This window comes from Nerophis ophidion, linkage group LG23, assembly GCF_033978795.1.
Source record: "Nerophis ophidion isolate RoL-2023_Sa linkage group LG23, RoL_Noph_v1.0, whole genome shotgun sequence".
NCBI lineage: Eukaryota > Metazoa > Chordata > Actinopteri > Syngnathiformes > Syngnathidae > Nerophis > Nerophis ophidion.
The window spans coordinates 20,715,153-20,736,935 of record NC_084633.1 but is presented as its reverse complement, the minus strand read 5'-3'; the positions used below and the strand labels follow the sequence as shown (position 1 = coordinate 20,736,935).

At 40.8% G+C, this 21,783-nt stretch overlaps 1 protein-coding gene across 4 annotated transcripts in view; it reads right to left on the bottom strand.

Annotated features, from left to right (window-relative positions):
* Nucleotides 1-146: 146 nt before the first annotated feature.
* The window catches only part of e4f1 (E4F transcription factor 1), a 35,676-nt gene continuing 14,039 nt past the window's right edge, over nt 147-21,783 (bottom strand). For 3 of the 4 annotated variants that reach the window (XM_061885205.1, XM_061885207.1, XM_061885209.1), the window contains 11 exons: nt 20,597-20,778; nt 20,405-20,525; nt 20,180-20,332; nt 14,740-14,927; nt 14,435-14,659; nt 10,479-10,578; nt 10,189-10,406; nt 9,923-10,121; nt 9,675-9,841; nt 851-913; nt 147-768 (listed from right to left, as the gene is read on the bottom strand). In XM_061885205.1, the coding sequence (XP_061741189.1) occupies nt 409-768; nt 851-913; nt 9,675-9,841; nt 9,923-10,121; nt 10,189-10,406; nt 10,479-10,578; nt 14,435-14,659; nt 14,740-14,927; nt 20,180-20,332; nt 20,405-20,525; nt 20,597-20,778 (1,976 nt within the window). In that variant the 3' untranslated portion in view covers nt 147-408. The remainder of the gene's footprint in view (nt 769-850; nt 914-9,674; nt 9,842-9,922; nt 10,122-10,188; nt 10,407-10,478; nt 10,579-14,434; nt 14,660-14,739; nt 14,928-20,179; nt 20,333-20,404; nt 20,526-20,596; nt 20,779-21,783) is intronic. The other variant, XM_061885208.1, reaches the window with a different exon arrangement.

Here is a 21,783-nt window from a genome sequence, read left to right as displayed (position 1 = left end):
CAAGAAGGGTAGAAATACAAGAACGCGCACACACACACACACACACACACACACACACACACACGCACGCACGCACACACGCAGCTTGCAAATTGTCACATTGACTCACCTGACAACTTTGTATCAAAGCCCTGAACAGAAATACATTTTATAGGAAAATAACATTTATTTGGTATAGCAGTTTGCTATGATGAGTTCAAGTGTGGCGCGGCAACATAAACCTTCGTTGGCAGGACGCAAACAGCAAACAACATTTTTGACCGTAGAGAAGCCAGGAGGTTAGCAGATGACGTCAAAAACATGGGTCAATAACTGCAGATTTATGAAGAAAGAATGAATGAAAAACCTTATGTGCGTTGATGTCTTGTTCTTTTCTCCTGACCTCGGTGTAGTAATGGACCTCTTTAATCACACGATGACAGTCTGAATCTCCACCTCCTGCGGCGTAGTGGTGATGACATACTCCTGCTGCACTCCCCCTGCCTCCATCGCCTCCTCCGTGGTTACCATAGCGACCGTCCCCTCCGTAGTTTCCACGGCCTGGGCCAGCAGCGTACCGTCGCTGATGGCCGAGGCCAGCGTCATGGCCACCTGTTCCGTCAGGCTCTCGGGCGTGGCAATGGTGATGGTGTCGCCGCAGTCGGTGATGGACGTGCCCTCGTAGTTGGTGACCGCGTTGCGTACGATGATCTGGTGGCTGCCCGGCCCGCCGGCGCTGTGGGACTGGCTGACGATCTGCTGCACCACTTTCACGATATGGTTGCCCATCTAAATGATGTACAATCATGTGCTTGGTGGCGAAGACATGGTGGCGACCTTTCAATGCCACTGAACAAGATTAGATGCTGACCTCATTTTCGCTGTCCTGAATGAGCGTCACCTCTTCTTCCTGCACTTCTTCTTCGGTTTGAGTCTGTGGGACATTGGAGAAGAGCTTGAGTGATACAAAACCCCTGAAACATTTGAATTATTCCGAGATTAAAAACTTCAGTTTAATAGCAGTGTGGGAGCCTAAATGCTATTTAAGTTCATTTACATTTTATAGAAGGTGCTTTATGTTTATTCAGCCAAAGGGGACTATTTCTTTCATCGCCGTAATATCGCTAAAATCCGTTCCATTTGTCCACTAACGACGCTGAGATCATTATCCATGCGTTCGTTACGTCTCGTCTCCATTATTGTAACCTATTATTTTGGGGTCTCCCTATGTTTAGCATTTAAAAGATTACAGTTGGCACAAAATGCGGCTGCTAGACTTTTGACATGAACAAGAAAGTTTGATCATATTACGCCTATACTGTATATACCTTTATATACATATATACATACATATATACCTATACTGGCTCACCTGCACTGGCTTCTGTGCACTTAAAGGGGAACATTATCACAATTTCAAAAGGGTTAAAAACAATAAAAATCCGTTCCCAGTGGCTTGTTGTATTTTTTGAAGTTTTTTTCAAAATGTTACCGGTCCCCGAATATCCCTAAATAAAGCTTTAAAGTGCCTTATTTTCGCTATCTTCAAAACCACTATCCATTTCCCTGTGACGTCACACAGTGCTGCCAATGTAAACAAACAATGGGAATACCACAGCAAGATATAGCGACATTAGCTCGGATTCAGACTCGGATTTCAGCGACTTAAGCGATTCAACAGATTACGCATGTATTGAAACAGATGGTTGGAGTATGAAAATATTGAAGAGGAAACTGAAGCTATTGAGCGAATAGCTATTGACACTATTCATAGCCATAGCATGGCCGAATAGCTGCGTTAGCATCGCCGGTAAAATGTGCGGACCAAACGATCAGGACTTTCGCATCTTGTGACACTGGAGCAACTTAAATCCGTCGATTGGTAAGTGTTTGTTTCGCATTAAATGTGGGTGGAAGGAAACGTAATATAGTTGCAAATGCATCTGCAGGTTATCCATACATTTCTGTGCCATGTCTGCTTTAGCACCGCCGGTAAATAGCATGTTAGCATCGATTAGCGTAGCATGTTAGCATCGATTAGCTGGCAGTCAACATCAACAGAACTCACCTTTGTGAATTTGTTGACTTTATAGTTGCAAATGCATCTGCAGGTTAACCAAAGTGGATCTAACATAATAGTGAGAGTCCAGTCCATAGTGGATCTAACATAATAGTGAGAGCCCAGTCCATAGTGGATCTAACATAATAGTGAGAGTCCAGTCCACAGTGGATCTAACATATTAGTGTGAGAGTCCAGTCCATAGTGGATCTAACATAATAGTGAGAGTCCAGTCCATAGTGGATCTAACATAATAGTGAGAGTCCAGTCCATAGTGGATCTAACATAATAGTAATAGTCCAGTCCATAGTGGATCTAACATAATAGTGAGAGTCCAGTCCATAGTGGATCCAACATAATAGTGAGAGTCCAGTCCATAGTGGATCTAACATAATAGTGAGAGTCCAGTCCATAGTGGATCTAACATAATAGTGTGAGTCCAGTCCATAGTGGATCTAACATAATAGTGAGAGTCCAGTCCATAGTGGATCTAACATAATAGTGAGAGTCCAGTGCATAGTGGATCTAACATAATAGTGAGAGTCCAGTCCATAGTGGATCTAACATAATAGTGAGAGTCCAGTCCATAGTGGATCTAACGTAATAGTGAGAGTCCAGTCCATAGTGGATCTAACGTAATAGTAATAGTCCAGTCCATAGTGGATCTAACATAATAGTGAGAGTCCAGTCCATAGTGGATCTAACATAATAGTGAGAGTCCAGTCCATAGTGGATCTAACATAATAGTGAGAGTCCAGTCCATAGTGGATCTAACGTAATAGTGAGAGTCCAGTCCATAGTGGATCTAACATAATAGTGAGAGTCCAGTCCATAGTGGATCTAACATAATAGTGAGAGTCCAGTCCATAGTGGATCTAACATAATAGTGAGAGTCCAGTCCATAGTGGATCTAACGTAATAGTGAGAGTCCAGTCCATAGTGGATCTAACATAATAGTGAGAGTCCAGTCCATAGTGGATCTAACATAATAGTGAGAGTCCAGTCCATAGTGGATCTAACATAATAGTGAGAGTACAGTCTATAGTGGATCTAACATAATAGTGAGAGTCCAGTCCATAGTGGGGCCAGCAGGAGACCATCCCAAGCAAAGACAGGTCAGCAACACAGAGACATCCCCAACCGATGCACCCGCGAGCCGTCCACCCCGGGTTCCGACTCTGGACAGCCAGCACTTAATCCATGGCCACCGGACCTGCGCAAAATAGTTTCTTCTTCCTAACAGTGTGCATCAGAAAATAATTGAGAAGCACTGCTGTAGGGTAACCATGACAACACAAGAGATGCCCTTGCAAACTGACAGATTTGGAGCAGGGATAGACATAATAGATTGAGTGGTTGTTTTTAAAGAACAGACGCTTGTCTGCAGTTGAGCTACAGCCACACTACATTCCTCCATCCATCCATTTTCTATCGCTTGTTCATTTGCTCTTGGGGTGCAAAATATATCTTTTTTAAGCTTCATAATTGTTCATTTCATCTCATTAAAAAAAGTGTGGTTATTATGGATCAAAAATGTTGGTCTAAGATCCGATACTTCAACAATACATTATAGTAGATGAAATATGATAAATTACAGAAAATGCTTTAAAACACATTTTTATAAAACCTCTTATTAAACAAAAAAAAATATTATTGTTGTAAATCTGATGATGCATTACATTTGTGGTATTAATTGCTACACACAATTTTTGGAAAACAATAAAGTGACTTGTGCACCATAAGTAAACCAAAACAAAAGCTACTATGAATGAATGAATGGTTTATTTTGAGCAATGCAAACAAAACAACAGAATGACATAAAATACAAAAGAAATATATAAATACATTATTTTTACACCTACATTGAAAACATTACATGTGACTAATCTTTTGTAGATGTCACGATTGGCTCAAAAGGGAGTGGGAAGAAGTCAACTTATTAGGTCCCACCCCTATACATATACAATATATATTTACAATATATAATGAACTCCATTTGCCACCACTCTCTGTCTCCTTCCTGAGATGTAACTATGGAGCCAGGCTGTCAGATATGGGCACAGTCCGAAGTCCAATATGTTTTGCATCAAGATGCCATGGTCAATTACATCAAAAGCTTTTGACATATCTGCCAACAGTACTCTCACCATCGTTGGTTTGGAGTCGGTTTCGGTAATCCAGGTGTGGATTGCCCTGACTAGAGCCGTTGTTGTACTGTGCTTAGGCAGATATGCATATTGATTTTTGCACACGTCCAGCACGGTTGGCATACGCTTTTTCAACACAAAACGTTCCATGGTTTTCGCCACACAAGAAGTTAGTGAGATAGGACGCCAGTCTGAGATTGAGCCAGGGTCTTGGCCTTTGGGTATGGGACAGACATTTGACTCTTTCCATACATCGGGGACACACCCCTGTTGGAAAGAGCAGTTGGCCAGATGTGTGATGACCGGTGCCAGGTCCTCTGCATGTTCTTTCAGCAGCCAGGTGGGAAGGTCATCCGGCCCACTTGCTTTCTGAGGGTCCAGCCGAGTGAGGGCTAGCTTCATCTCACCAATGCTACAGATGTCGCTAGGGGTAGCTCTTGGTAGGGGATGTACACAATAGGGTGTTGCTTTAGTCCACGACTCCGCAAAGAAGTTGTTCAGGGCTTCTGCAGCTTTGTACTTTTTGGTTGTTGCTCACGTTAGATGTACTACTATTTTGCACTGAAGTTGATATTATTTTCCCCTATAGACATCGAAACCAGCAGAGGTGCTAACCACATATTGTGTGTATGTGCATTCTGATCACTCATTGCAGGTAATAATTGTTGCACTATGTGCATGTTAGGTCTCCGTACGTTCATGTTTAAGTTTGAATTGTCCGACATTTTGGCATGGACGCAACGTGGTCTGTCATTTTTGCAAGTCGCCACCAGAGGGTGCTAAAAGTCCATTTAATTATTGGTGTCATGTCATGTCTTGTATTGTTTTTTGTACTTTTCTATTTTCTATTTCATAAATACATAAAAAAGGATGATGTTGGTTAAAAAAACAAGTAAAAAATATATTGTATTGAATTGATTGTAATACCAGTGAAGATAAAAGCAAGTTAAAACCACTATACGATCACACAAAAAAAGTATACTGTTAGAAACCATTGTATTAAGTTACACCTGTAATTGTCCATCCGTCCATCATCTTCCGCTTATCCGAGGTCGGGTCGTGGGGGCAACAACCTAAGCAGAGAAGCCCAGACTTCCCTCTCCCCAGCCACTTTGTCTAGCTCTTCCCGGGGGATCCCGAGGCGTTCCCAGGCCAGCCGGGAGACATAGTCTTCCCAACGTGTCCTGGGTCTTCCCCGTGGCCTCCTACCGGTTGGACGTGCCCTAAACACCTCCCTAGGGAGGCGTTCGGGTGGCATCCTGACCAGATGCCCGAACCACCTCATCTGGCTCCTCTCCATGTGGAGGAGCAGCGGCTTTACTTTGAGTTCCTCCCGGATGGCAGAGCTTCTCACCCTATCTCTAAGGGAGAGACCCAAACTCATTTGGGCCGCTTGTACCCGTGATCTTATCCTTTCGCTCATGACCCAAAGCTCATGACCATAGGTGAGGATGGGAACGTAGATCGACTGGTAAATTGAGAGCTTTGCCTTCCGGCTCAGCTCCTTCTTCACCACAACGGATCGGTACAACGTCTGCATTACTGAAGACGCCGCACCGATCCGCCTGTCGATCTCACGATCCACTCTTCCCCCACTCGTGAACAAGACTCCTAGGTACTTGAACTCCTCCATTTGGGGCAGGGTCTCCTCCCCAACCCGGAGATGGCATTCCACCCTTTTCCGTAAATACCTGTAATTGTATTTCATGTAATTGTAAAAATATGAAAATGTTATGTACTTGAGCAGACTTCCTGCACTCTGCTAATGACATGGAAACCAGCAGAGGTGCTAACCACATATTGTGTGTATGGGTACACAGCAGTTACATATATGTACCAATATTGAGCCACAACAGGTCTCGCAACCACGGTAAGCAGCCGTCGACTTCATTTTCCACTGTATCAGAAGAAGCGTGCTTCTTCTACGGTAAGCAGCCGTCGACTTCATTTTCCCTCGTAGAAGAAGAAGCACGCGGTGCATGCTGGAATATTTCACTGCGGGAGCCGTGCCGTTTCTGTATATTTATATAAAGACCCTAAAATGGCTCCTACTAAGAGACACGCTTACGACGCAGAGTTTAAACTCAAGGCAATCAGTCACACAGTAGAAGACGGGAATAGAGCAGCAGCGAGGGAATTCAACATTAACAGCAGCGACACTGACTCCTTTAACCTTCCTCTTGTGTTAGCTTTCTGTTACCATCTCTGATGTTAACGGCTCGGTCTTAAATCAGCTGTAAAATACACTAAAAACGATTATCTATCATCCAAATTGTTTCTCATCTCTTGGTTACCTTGCTAGGCTTACTTATCCATGAAAATATTGGTTTTAATTAGGGATGCACCGAAATGAAAATTTGTGGCCGAAGCCGAATAAAATTTAAACCCTTGGCCGAAGGCCGAATAATGAATGAAGTTTTTCACAATTCTTTTAATATTGCATAAATAGCCTAGAATAAATATTTAGACATGTTTTTCAAATAAAGTCATTTTTTATTGAATATTGACATTTTTTAACATTGCAGTAGTCTTTGCTTTTCAAAAAAAGCACAGTTTTTCATTTATATTAGGCCTTCAAACAAAACATGGATTCCAAAAAAAAATAAAGTGCATTAAAGTGGATAAACCCACAACAAATGAATTATTGTCCTTTTGGCAAAAGTCTGCTTAGCCACAGTAGATATGCTAATAATGTAAACAGAAGGCTCAAGTAAATCTCAATAAGTGTGTGCTTGTAACCTCATACACTTATACAGGTAGCCTACACAACAGGCTAATAATGTAAACAGAGGACCCACTAAATCTCAATAAGTGTGTGCATGTAACCTCATACACTTATACAGGTACACAACATATCATACACTTATACAGGTACACAACATATCATACACTTATACAGGTACACAACATATCCCAACGTCACTGCACGTTGGTTGATTGCGTCACCGCCTCAAAAACTTGCGTCACACGCCACTATTCGGCCTTGTTTTTAACTCATTCCACCGAAGGCCGAATGTGGCTTTTTTTGCCATATTCGGCCGAATATATTCAGTTACCGATTAATCGGTGCATCCCTAGTTTTAATATTTTTGGAATGGGCCATTGGGCCTTTTTTTTGCCAGTATACCCCTCGATTTCCATTTAAAAATGGTAAAATTAACTTTAAAAGAATCTTATAAATAAATAAAAGGTTGTTGTGTTACCTGACTATTACTGAGGGGTATTAGAACGTATATCTTATCTTATCTTTTATTTGTTTTATTTATTTTTTAATTTTAATAATTTTGAGACTGAATTGACCTCACATGTCTGGACATGCCAGTCTTTGTTTTTTTTGTACTGGATAACAAGGTAAAATGAGAATCCCCTAAAGCTCACATGATTGGGAGAGGAGCTGGCTGTCAGTGTGTTCAGTTTTGGCTCGAATTATTGCTTGATAATCTTATTTTTATAACTGGGTCGAAACCGACCCTAACAACACCAAGGTCATAATTTCATCCAGAGCATTTTATAATTTAGTGAAAAACCAAACACATGTTTTGATTTCTTGAAATAGGGGTTCTTGACAAAGTCAAAAAGCTTTGATGCAAAAAAAATAATTTATATGGTTATTTTAAATAAATGTAAATAAATAAATGGGTTGTACTTGTATAGCGCTTTTCTACCTTCAAGGTACTCAAAGCGCTTTGACACTACTTCCACATTTACCCATTCACACACACATTCACACACTGATGGAGGGAGCTGGCATGCAAGGCGCCAACCAGCACCCATCAGGAGCAAGGGTGAAGTGTCTTGCTCAGGACACAACGGACGTGACGAGGTTGGTACTAGGTGGGGATTTTATGCATTTAAAAACTAAAACGGGTCGTGCCGACCCTAACACAAGAAGAAAGTTAATGACGACTTTGACGAGACGGAGCCGGGCATGTTGGATGCCGTATTCGACCAACTGTTTGATTCGAACACTGAAGAAGAAGAATTTGAGGGATTTGTGGATGAGGACTAACTTAATAAAGTGAGCTTTACTACTTTATTTTGTGTGTTGTGTTGTGTGACATTATCGTTTGAGCAACGTTGAGTTATTGATATATTATTGCTTTGCACTATTTGGAGTGTTACTATGTTGTGATTGCACTAACGTTTGATTTACCGTAACAGTATCAGACTGGTTTTTACCTGTTTATTGAATCGGGGAAAATAATAAAACAGCTGTTTATTCATTTTGGGAGTGAACGGAGTTGTCAGAACGCTGGTTTGTAATCTATTAATAAAGCTTGACTGACCTGACTGTTTTGTTGGCATTCCCTTTAGCGCAGCTCCAGCTAAATCAGGGGTAGGGAACCTATGGCTCTAGAGCCAGATGTGGCTCTTTTGATGACTGCATCTGGCTCTCAGATAAAACTTAGCTGACATTGCTTAACACGATAAGTAATGAATAATTCCGCTGGTGATCACGATGTTAAAAATAACGTTCAAAATATAAAACATTCTCATGCATTTTAATCCATCCATCCGTTTTCTACCGCACCGGTTCAAGAAATAACAATGTTATTAAAAAAGAATTTGAGACTTATTATACTCTAAAAATGTTGGTCTTACTTAAAAAATGCTCCCATTTAGTTGTATTATTACTTCGGTACTCTTGTCTTGTTCTGTATATTGTACACTATTTTGTATTTCTATAGTGTTTTTTATATTGTACAGCAGTGGTGCCCAACCTTTTTGTATCCGCGGACCGGTCAACGCTTAATAATTTGGGGAGGGGGATCCTTTTTTTTTTTTTTTTCCTTTGTCATGAAAAAGGGAGGTTTTTGTGGTTGGTGCACTAATTGTAAGTATATATTGTGTTTTTTATCTTGATTTAATTAAAAAAAAATAATAATAATTTTTATTTTATTTTTTTTTAATAAAAAATTAATAAAAAATTATTCTGCGGCCCGGTAGCAATCGGGCCACGGCCCGGTGGTTGGGGACCACTGTTGTATAGGATTGCTAGTTATTTTTAATAAATAGTCGTCTGTTTATTTCAATTGTTAGTTTTTCCTTTATTACCTCTTGTGGTTCTTATTTTACCCCATATTTGTTCCCACAACCGCACCTTAAGTTGGAGTCTTTAATCTCGTTATATGCAAATATAATGACAATAAAGTCTATTCTATTCTATTCAGTGTTAAAAAATATGATATGGCTCTCACGGAAATGCATTTAAAAATATTTGGCTTTCAGGGCTCACTCAGCCAAAAAAGGTTGCCGACCCCTGAGCTAAAGGATGCATAACGTGACCCCAGCCTCTACGGTAGCATCTATTCTATGCGCCTCATAATGCGGTGCACCTTATATATGAACAAAGTTTTAAAATAGGCCATTCATTGAAGGTGCGCCTTATAGTGCGGAAAATACGCTACATATTTTTACAATTAAGTCAGCAGAAACAACGAGCAAATAAGCCTGCACTTTCCAATTGCCTGGCCACTCTGCATTCCTACCTTGATGATGTACTCCTGTGTGTCGGCGACCACCGAGGAGAACTCCACCAGCACAGCGTCAGGGTCTTCTGCGACGATGGCAGCCGTGGCGAGGTTGTCTGCAGGAGCCTGCTCCTCTGTGACCTCCTCCTGCTGCCGCTTGCTGGATTCGTCTTTATGGCAGCCTCCTGGAGGAGACCATATCAAATATTCCATTATTAGGCTTGTTGACATGAAAAGCTGACCCTTCTCTGGTCCGCCATACCGACCTTTAGCACGCATGTGGCGATTGAGCGTGCCGTGCTCAGCGAAGCCACGTCCGCATTTTGGGCACCTGAAGGGCTTCTCGCCGGTGTGATGGCGAGTGTGTCGTACCAAGGAGCCTTTTTCTCTGAAGCCTCTAAAGCAAAACTGACACACGTATGGTTTCTCCTCGCCATGAGTACGCTGATGCACCATCAGGGCATTCTGAGAAGACCAAGAGAAATGTTGATGATGGCGAGTCTTGCGATGTTTCCTGCGACGTGATGTGTACCTTGGTTTTGTATCTTTTATGGCATCTGGCACAGGAGTAAGGTCTTTCATCCGAGTGGGCCTTCATGTGTTCCCGTACGTGTCCAACGGTTTTGTACAGCTTTCCACACTCCCCGCACTTGTACCGCCTCTCGCTGACGTGGACTTCCATGTGTTTCTTCAACAGGTACCCACTCAGGAAGTCCCTCTGGCATAAGGTGCACTTAAAGAGCTTATGACCTGTACAGATAAAACCTCTTTAGTTCTCTTTCCGATGAGGATTTTAGCTTTCACCTGCAGTTGTGAACTTACTTGAATGGCCTTTGACATGAAAACGGAAGTAGTTCAAGCCCTTGAAGGTGCGATTGCAGTGCCGACATGTGTACACTTTTGAGGACGGCCGAGATGTTTCCTTTAAAAACACACAGAGCAGCAAAACGCTCGAAAAAGAATGTGCAAGAAGAATGCTTTCTCGCCCACATACAATGCAAAAGGTTAAAATCCAATCTGGACTTTGTTAGAATATATAACAAATTGGGCCAAGCTATATTTCTAACAAAGACAAATCATTATTTCTTCTAGATTTTCCAGAACAAAATTTTTTAAAGAAATTTAAAAGACTTTGAAATTAGATTTAAATTTCATTATACAGATTTTCTGGATTTGCCAGAATAATTGTTATTTATTTTAATCATAAGTTTGAAGAAATATTTCACAAATATTCTTCGTCGAAAAAACAGAAGGTAAAATGAAGAATTAAATTAAAATGTATTTATTATTCTTTACAATAAAAAAAAAAAAATTACTTGAACATTAATTTAAATTGTCAGGAAAAACGAGGATGGAATTTAAAAGGTAAAAAGATATGTGTTTAAAAATCCTAAAATAATTTTTAAGGTTGTGTTTAAAATATTTTCTTGGATTTACAAATTCTATTTGAGTTTTGTCTCTCTTAGAAATAAAAATGTCAAGCAAAGCGAGACCAGCTTGCTAGTAAATAAATAAAATTTTAAAAAATGGAGGCAGTTCACTGGTAAGTGCTGTTATTTGAGCTATTTTTAGAAAAGGCCAGCGGGCGACTCATCTGGTCCTTACGGGCACCACGTTGGTGACCCCTGGTTTAATGTATCCGGCGGGGCATCACAACAAAATTAGGCGTACTAATGTGTTAATTCCACGACTGTGTATATATCGTATCGTTGATATGGAATTGAATTGAATTGAAATATTTATTTCAAACCTGCACAGTACAACTAAACACAGTTTTTTTTTTTTTTTTACATGTTGGCAAAGATATTTATGCAAGGCTTGAAAAGGGGTTGGATGAAGCAGCTGCTTATAATAGCCCAACCCCTCTCACTCATTCCACATTTGACATAAACAATCCATCCATCCATCATCTTCCGCTTATCCGAGGTCGGGTCGCGGGGGCAACAGCCTAAGCAGGGAAACCCAGACTTCTCTCTCCCCAGCCACTTCGTCTAGCTCTTTCCGGGGGATCCCGAGGCGTTCCCAGGCCAGCCGGGAGACATAGTCCTCCCAACGTGTCCTGGGTCTTCCCCGTGGCCTCCAACCGGTTGGACGTGCCCTAAACACCTCCCTAGGGAGGCGTTCGGGTGGCATCCTGACCAGATGCCCGAACCACCTCATCTGGCTCCTCTCCATGTGGAGGAGCAGCGGCTTTACTTTGAGTTCCTCCCGGATGGCAGAGCTTCTCACCCTATCTCTAAGGGAGAGCCCCAAACTCATTTGGGCCGCTTGTACCCGTGATCTTATCCTTTCGGTCCTAACCCAAAGCTCATGACCATAGGTGAGGATGGGAACGTAGATCGACCGGTAAATTGAGAGCTTTGCCTTCCGGCTCAGCTCCTTCTTCACCACAACGGATCGGTGCAACGTCCGCATTACTGAAGACGCCGCACCGATCCGCCTGTCGATCTCACGATCCACTCTTCCCCCACTCGTGAACAAGACTCCTAGGTACTTGAACTCCTCCACTTGGGGCGGGGTCTCCTCCCCAACCCGGAGATGGCACTCCACCCTTTTCCGGGCGAGAACCATGGACTCGGACTTGGAGGTGCTGATTCTCATTCCGGCCGCTTCACACTCGGCTGCGAACCGATCCAGTGAGAGCTGAAGATCCCGGTCAGATGAAGCCATCAGGACCACATCATCTGCAAAAAGCAGAGACCTAATCCTGCGGTCACCAAACCGGAACCCCTCAACGCCTTGACTGCGCCTAGAAATTCTGTCCATAAAAGTTATGAACAATATAAACAGTATAATACAAAAACAATACTCTATAAACAAAACAAGAAAAACTCCTGTACACTAACAATACCATGAGACAAGACACACACACACACACACACACACACACACACACACACACACACACACACACACACACACACACACACAGGCCCAAACACTCTCCGACCATACACCTCTCTTCCATCGCTCTGTGCTGAGGGCATCACTCTCTTTCCTCCTCGTACTTCTTCAGTACTTCTTTTTTAAACAGTGTTTTAAATTGAATCATGCTAGAACAGGTTTTTAACTGGTCCCCTAAGTTGTTCCACAGACTGACTCCACGCACTGAAATGCACATTGATTTTAAAGTGGTTCTAAATTTAGGCAAATATAATTTCTTGTTTCCTCTTAAACTGTAACTATGGTGATCATCTCTGTCATGGAATAGGTTCTGTATATTGGATGGTAGAGAGTTTTGGGATGCCCTAAACATCATTTGAGCAGTTTTAAAATTGATCACATGGTTCAGTTTAAGTTGCTTTAAGTCCATAAATAGTGGACTTGAATGATGTCTGTAGTGAACATTGGAAACAATCCTGATGGCCTTTTTCTGCAGAGTGACTAAAGGTTGTAGATGTGATTTATAACAATTTCCCCAGACTTCAACACAATAGGTTAAATATGACATGATAAATGAATGATACAATAACAGCAGCGCATTGGTGTTCAATAAACTGGGAATCGGTGATTAAGAGTTGGACAATATCGGCAAAAAAGCCATTATCGGACATCTCTACCGTTCACCGTTAAATCCCTCATTCATGAACAAGTAAAAATCATCATGTTCTCTACGCAAATGTTGGTCAATTTTGGGGGCATTACGGCAAATGACCAGGGCGGTGGCGGCACTTGTCGCGGTAAAATCTGAGTCCTGCATTAATTCGCACAGTAAATCTATTTATAACTGCACCTGCTTTTGTAAATGTCATCACTCTGCACCTTATTGCTCTTTTATCCTGCACTACAACAAAACTTTCTTCTTATCTATATTGAAAAGTTCAAATTTGAATGACAATAAAGGAAATCTAACTCTAATGCAGTGGTTCTCAAACTTTTTTTGTCATCCCCCACTTTGGACAAGGGGGAGTTTTCAGGCCCCACCTCCCCCCAACGTTCCAACAGAACGCTAATGCCAAGCTTAACATTTTCAAATGTATCGAACATCAAGTAACATTCAAGTTGTATACATTCAAACTCAATAACATCAAGTTCAATAATAAATAAAATAACTGCAGCTGTGGTATAACTTGTTTAAAGTTCAATAATAAATCAAATATTTACTCTGCCAGCTTTCTTTGAAAGAAATCAAGTGGCTTATTGACATGATTGGGGTGTGTGGTCTCGAGGTGTCTCTTTAATTTGTTGGGTCTCATGCTGTCTGCTGCTAGCGGTTTTAGACACAGAACACACAGGGTTCTCTCCTCTGCCCCCACCACCGTTGCCATGAATCCAAGAGCAAGATACCCTTCATCATATTTTCTTTTCGGTTGGCTTTTTGGTTGATTAAGCCAGTCAGATTTTTGTTTTTCTGCAGTCGCTGGCTCTGGCTCTGGCGCTGGCTCTGGCTTGACGACCTTTGAGGAGCGAGTCACAAATTGAACAATTTTTTGTAATTGTGGTCCACACATTAGCCTGCTACCCATCCGCGTGAAAGATTGTTCCGCTTAGCCCCGCCCCCATTAGTTACTGTTGCTATGTCTGTCAAACTTCCGCTCCTACCTAAAAATGTAAAGCCTATAGGAAAAATTAGTAATATACATTTATTTATACAACAGATTTCACCGACAGAATCACAAAGTGTGCATAGAAAACGAAAGCATAGTAGAAAAAAAAATCTAAGAATATAATAAAAAAAAATTTAAAGTGAAATTTCCTCCCGTTCCTCACGCCCCACCTGTCATGTCTCTATTCCCCACACTTTGAGAAACACTGTTCTAATGTAACACACAGCTCACCTCACTCACCATATCCACAGACTCCTCTTTCCCTTGAATGTCCGTGGCGTCAGCGTCCGGACACGCCGCGAGCCTTTTCTCCTGCTCCTCTGTTGCCAGCGAGACTTGTGCCACTTCCTCCGGCCTCAAAGCAATGCCAGAGTTGAGGATGGCCTGGCAGATGAGGTTGTCGCCCGCTGCTGCGGCGGCGGCGAGGGCTTCCACCTGGGACTGGTCCACCACCACCTGTACCAAAATGGGTAGAGCACATTTCAGATTTCCTTCTGGCATAATAATGTCCATCTCCCGGCCTTCTCTGCACTCACGTGTTTCTCCTGGGTGGTGCCGTCCACCTCCATGGTAAAGTGGACCTGATGGTAGACTTCCTGGGGGTTGGCCTCTACCAAACTGACAACAGCTGTTTGCGCTTCAACCACCTGCTCCTCTTGTGGCTGCTCCTCTACGACTACCATCTCCTGCTGCTCGGCCTCTGATGCAATTTCTCCTTCCACTCCTGGACAAGTCAAACGGGGAGGGTTACCCACATATGCGGTCCTCTCCAAGGTTTCTCACAGTCATTCACATCGACGTGAGTTTTCCCCTCGCCCTCATGTGGGCTCTGTACCACGGGTGTCGTTGTGGCTTGTGCAGCCCTTTGAGACACTTGTGATTTAGGGCTATATAAATAAACATTGATTGATTAATTGAAAAAGGTCTTTTCAGGCCTCTATTTCCTTTTATAGTTCATTCACTCATTATTAGTGCTGGGAGATACATCAAGTTTGTAATATATATCTATATATTTTCAAACAAGATATGAATTAAGAAAATATCCTTATATCCATATAATTTTTTTTCACGTTAAAATTACCAAATGCCGCTTATTTGTTGTGTTCCTTTTCCCCCCTTATTCCCACTCCCTCTCAACACTCCAAGGGCTTTTAAAGTTAAAGTTAAAAGCACCAATGATTGTCACACACACACTAGGTGTGGTGAAATTTCTCCTCTGTGTGTGTGCGTATGTGTGAATAAGAAAGGAAGTAGAAAGAGTCACACCTTGTTTTGCAGACTCGAATGATTTTGTGATTTATTTTATTTTATTTTATACGCTAGGCCAGGGGTGCCCACACTTTTTCTGCAAGCGAGCTACTTTTCAATTGACCAACTCGAGGGGATCTACCTCATTTATATATATCATTTATATTTATTTATTTATGAAAGAGACATTTTTGTAAACAAGTTAAATGTGTTTAATGATAATACAAGCATGTGTAACACGTATAGATGTCTTTCTTTCACAAAGACAAGAATATAAGTTGGTGTATTACCTGATTCTGATGACTTGCATTGATTGGAATCAGACAGTAATGATGATAACGCCCACATTTTCAAATGGAGGAGAAAAAAGTTGTCCTTTCTGTACAATACCACATGAAAGTGGTTGCTTTTTGGCATCTAATTCATCCAGCTTCCATACACTTTACAAGAAAAACATTGGCGGCAAATTCCGTAGCTTGCTTGATTGACATTCACGGCACCCGAGGGTCTTGTGAGATGACGCTGGCTGCTGCCAGTTCATTATTATGAAAAAATGACAGAGAGGAAGGCGGGAAACACTTTTTATTTCAACAGACTTTCGCGCCGTCCCTTCCGTCAAAACTCTAAAGGCCGACTGCACATTTCCTATCTTCACAATAAAAGCCCTGCTTCATGCCGCCTGCGCTAACAAAATAAGAGTCTCGGAAAGCTGGCGTGCACATCACTTGTGCACGCCAGCTTTCTGAGGGATCGCTTGTGCACGCCAGTTTTCCGAGACTCTGTATTTAGTTAGCGCAGGCAGCATGAAGCAGGGCTTTTATTGTGAAGATAGGAAATGTGCAGTCGGCCTTTAGAGTTTTGACGGAAGGTACGGCGCGAGAGTCTGTTGAAATAAAAAGTGTTTCTGGCCTTCCTCTCGGTCATATTTTCATAATAATGATCTTGCAGCAGCCAGCGTCATCTCACAAGACCCTCCGGTACCGTGAATGTCATTTAAGTGACGTCTTGGTGAAGATTGATGATCACTCATTTTTAGGTCTATTTTTTTTAAAAGCCTGGCTGGAGATCGACTGACACACCCCCCGCGGTCGACTGGTAGCTCGCGATCGACGTAATGGGCACCCCTGCTCTAGAATGTAAATAGTCATGAAAATAAATAAAACGCATTGAAATGAGAAGAAGTATCCAAACTTTTGTCCTGTACTGTCCATTCAATAATTATATCTAACCTACTTACAGTTTACAACCTTGTCAAATTATATTAAACCATGTGTTGATCACCAAAAATGTTATTGATTCAACACATTAACCTTAGGCTAAGGTCAGGCTGATTAGAAAAATAAATACCAAACAAATATATTACATAAGCAGGGACTAGTGTTGTCCCGATACCAATATTTTGGTACCGGCACCAAAATGTATTTTGACACTTTTGTAAATAAAGGGGACCAAAAAATGGCTTTATTTTAACAAAAAATCTTACGGCACATTAAACATATGTTTATTATTGCAAGTGTGTCCTTAAATAAAATAGTGAGCGTACAAAACAATTTATCTTGTATTAGTAAATAAGCAAAGAAAGGCTCCTAATTTAGCTGCTGACATCCATCCATCCATTTTCTACCGCTTATTCCCTTATGGGGTGGCGGGGGGCGCTGGCGCCTATCTCAGCTACAATCGGGCGGAAGGCGGGGTACACCCTGGACAAGTCGCCACCTCATCGCAGTTAGCTACTGACATATGCAGTAACATATTGTGTCATTTATACACCTATTACTTTGTCTACAATAATAAGGACGAGTGGTAGAAAATGAATTATTAGTCTACTTGATCATTTACTGTTAATATCTGCTTACTTTCTCTTTTAACATGTTCTATCTACACTTCTGTTAAAATTTAATAATCACTTATTATTTTATTGTTTTGATGCTTTACACCAGTTTTGAATGATACCACAAATTTGGGTATCAATCCGATACCAAGTCGTTACAGGATCATACATTGGTCATACAAGTCCTAGGAAATATTTCCTGAGTTTATAAACACAAAATAAATTTAAAAAAAAAACAAATATGTTGTGATGCCAAAAAATATCAATGTAATCATTGTAATACCGACTAGATACGTGTCTGTACTTGGTATCATTACAATAGATGTTAGGTGTTGATCGGTACTTTTTAGAGGCGGTATAGTACCAAATATAATTAATTAGTATCGTGGTACTATATTAATACCGTTCAACCCTAGCAGGGACTGGGTAAATAATTGATGAAAAACCAATTTACATACAATTATGTTGTGCTCAAATAATAAACTAATAATAAATATGTTTAACTAAACTGTCAATAGGGCTTAACGGTGGCAGAGGGGTTAGTGCGTCTGCCTCACAATACGAAGTTCCTGCAGTCCTGGGTTCAAATCCAGGCTCGGGATCTTTCTGTGTGGAGTTTGCATGTTCTCCCCGTGAATGCGTGGGTTCCCTCCGGGTACTCCGGCTTCCTCCCACCTCCAAAGACATGCACCTGGGGATAGGCCCCTCCCACCTCCAAAGACATGCACCTGGGGATAGGCCCCTCCCACCTCCAAAGACATGCACCTGGGGATAGGTTGATTGGCAACACTAAATTGGCCCTAGTGTGTGAATGTGAGTGTGAATGTTGTCTGTCTATCTGTGTTGGCCCTGCGATGAGGTGGCGACTTGTCCAGGGTGTACCCTGCCTTCCGCCCGATTGTAGCTGAGATAGGCGCCAGCGCCCCCCGCAACCCCGAAAGGGAATAAGCGGTAAAAAATGGATGGATGGATAAACTGTCAATAAAATTAAAGTGCAGTTTAAAGGGTTTGAAAAATAGTTCTTTTTTTCCTTAATTTTCTGCTGTGCCTTTCAGCTTGAAATCCCATGTTTGGTTCTTTCTTGGGCTTGGGCAACACACATGGAGGCCTGATCTCAATGTGATGTTGGTGTTCAAATGGTCTAATTGTGTCATTAGCAACAAAATATATTTGGTGTTTTTTAAGAAATTATTGTAGTCCTCTGGCACGTCCCAATGCCTGCTAAACTCTCAAGATGAAGGCCAACCACACTGCACCTAGTGGACTTGATATACAGTCCCTGGCTACACCCCGCTTCAAATATTGTGAAGTGAATTATATTTATATAGCGCTTTTCTCTAGTGACTCAAAGCGCTTTTACATAGTGAAACCCAATATCTAAGTTACATTTAAAGCAGTGTGGGTGGCACTGGGAGCAGGTGGGTAAAGTGTCTTGCCCAAGGACACAACGGCAGTGACTAGGATGGCGGAAGCGGGGCTCGAACCTTCAACCCTCAAGTTGCTGGCACGGCCACTCTACCAACCGAGCTATACCGCCCTATTGCTATGTTGCCCTCTGAGATGTGTTGTATCCAAAATAGCTGCAATCGCCCGTTTCCTTCTCTGAAGGTATTCATGTGTGATTTCCAGAAGCGCCTGTCCATGTAGAACAGGAGTGTCAAAAGTGCGGCCCAGGGGCCATTTCCGGCCCGCAGCTAATCGTTTACCGGCCCGCCACACATTCTGCAAAAATTGCAAAATTGATAGTATTACAAAAATAAAAAATAAAACATTTCAAAAAAGTGGAATGAGGTGAAAACTAATGATAAAAAGTGGCAATGTTGACACAAAGCTGCCATGCAGGCAGTTTTTTTTTTCCCTTTTGTCTTTATTTTCTTTTTTTCCATTGCTCGAAAAAAAAAAGACAAAAAAATCTATGTCATAATGAATTATTACTTAAAAATTATCACTTTAAAATGTTTTATGTAGAAAAAATATTGCATATGTTGTGTGGTTGCCATATGAAAACATCAAAATTTTGACAAAAGAGCACAAAACAAACAAAATACTAGTTCAAACTTAAAATCGACAGATATATCGGAAGTTGATCTTGAATTTTAAGTGTTAAAAGTAAAAAAAAAATTTAATAAAAATGCATCACTTTATGAGTGGGGAACCTTTCGGATCTCAAATATATTTAGTAGGATTTTGTTTAACTCTTCACTGTGATTACTCAAAAATATTAAATAATTAAAATCAATGGTGTCCTGCATTATTGATCTTTGAGGGCTTTAATTTAAAACTCAATGACGAGTTGAGTTGATACCAAAATGGTTACATGGATGATACAGCAGAGGATTGGGAGAATGTCATGTGGTCAGATGAAACCAAAATAGAACCTTTTGGTATAAACTCAACTGGTGGTGTTTGGAGGAAGAAGAATACTGAGTTGCATCCCAAGAACACCACACCTACTGTGAAGCATGGGGGTGGAAACATCATGCTTTGGGGCTGTTTTTCTGCCAAGGGGACAGGACAATTGATCCGTGTTAAGGAAAGAATGAATGGGGCCATGTATTGTGAGATTTGGAGCCAAAACCTCCTTTGAATGGTTGACCAAATACTTATTTTCCACCATCATTTACAAATAAATTCTTTAAAATTCCTACAATGTGAATTCCTGGATTTTTTTTTCACATTCTGTCTCTCACAGTTGAAGTGTACCTATGATGAAAATAACAGACCTCTGTCATCATTTTAAGTGGGAGAACTTGCACAATCAGTGGCTGACTAAATACTTTTTTGCCCCACTGTAGATAAGACAATAAGGGGCCAACTCAACTTGTCTGTTACTGAGTGTATGAACTGCAAGAAGTGGGTATTTATGAAAGAGTGTTGATCCAAACCCAGGTTAGTACCTTGCTTCAAGCCATCCTTGCTGACAAGAATCTCCTTGTACTGAACAAATCGAATTTTCTCCGTGCAGGGCGTGAGGGACTTGAGGTGTCTGGTGAGGGCCCCTGATTCTCTGAAGGACTGGCCACACATGGTGCACTGGTACGGCCGCTCATCTGGGCGAGGACAAGAAGACAGTTCATTTCAGCTGTGCTCAAACCGAGACGGAACTTAACTGCGGACTTTACCGGAGTGACGGCGGTTGTGGCGACTCAAGGAGCCTTTGGTGCGGAAGGAGGCGCTGCATAGCTCACATGGAAAGTTCTTCTGGTCGCTGTGAGTTTTGATATGGGTTTTCAAGATGTTGCTCTGTTCAATCAACATTAACCGGATTAGTCACCATCATTCCCACGTTAAAGGATGTTTTCATTTCTATTTACCGTTTTAAATGTCTTTTCACAAAGCGGGCAAATATAGCGTCCCTCTTGGTTGACTTTGTAAACAATCTTGTCACTCTCTCCGCTGTCAGAAATGGGCTTTTCAGGCATTTTTGACTCTTCTGGTGCTTTTTGAGAGGTTGTTTTCCTCCTGCAGCCTCGGCCCAAGGCGACTTTGCTTTCGTCTGGAAGAAAAAGATATGATTGTGAATACACCTCTTACTCAGGGATCCGGACGACCCTGCCATGCATAGTCCCCTGATATGTCTGCCAACAAGGTGACTATCACCTATCAGATACAACATCAGGTACAAAATGCGGCTGCTAGACTTTTGACAAGAACAAGAAAGTTTGATCACATTACTCCTGTACTGTATATACCTTTATATACATATATACATACATATATACCTATATTGTATATACCTTTATATACATATATACATACATATATACCTATACTGTATATACCTTTATATACATATATACATACATATATACCTATACTGTATATACCTTTATATACATATATACATACATATATACCTATACTGTATATACCTTTATATACATATATACATACATATATACCTATATTGTATATACCTTTATATACATATATACATACATATATACCTATACTGTATATACCTTTATATACATATATACATACATATATACCTATACTGTATATACCTTTATATACATATATACATACATATATACCTATACTGTATATACCTTTATATACATATATACATACATATATACCTATATTGTATATACCTTTATATACATATATACATACATATATACCTATACTGTATATACCTTTATATACATATATACATACATATATACCTATACTGTATATACCTTTATATACATATATACATACATATATACCTATACTGTATATACCTTTATATACATATATACATACATATATACCTATACTGTATATACCTTTATATACATATATACATACATATATACCTATACTGTATATACCTTGATATACATATATACATACATATATACCTATACTGTATATACCTTGATATACATATATACCTATACTGTATATACCTTTATATACATATATACATACATATATACCTATACTGTATATACCTTTATATACATATATACATATATACATACATATATACCTATTCTGTATATACCTT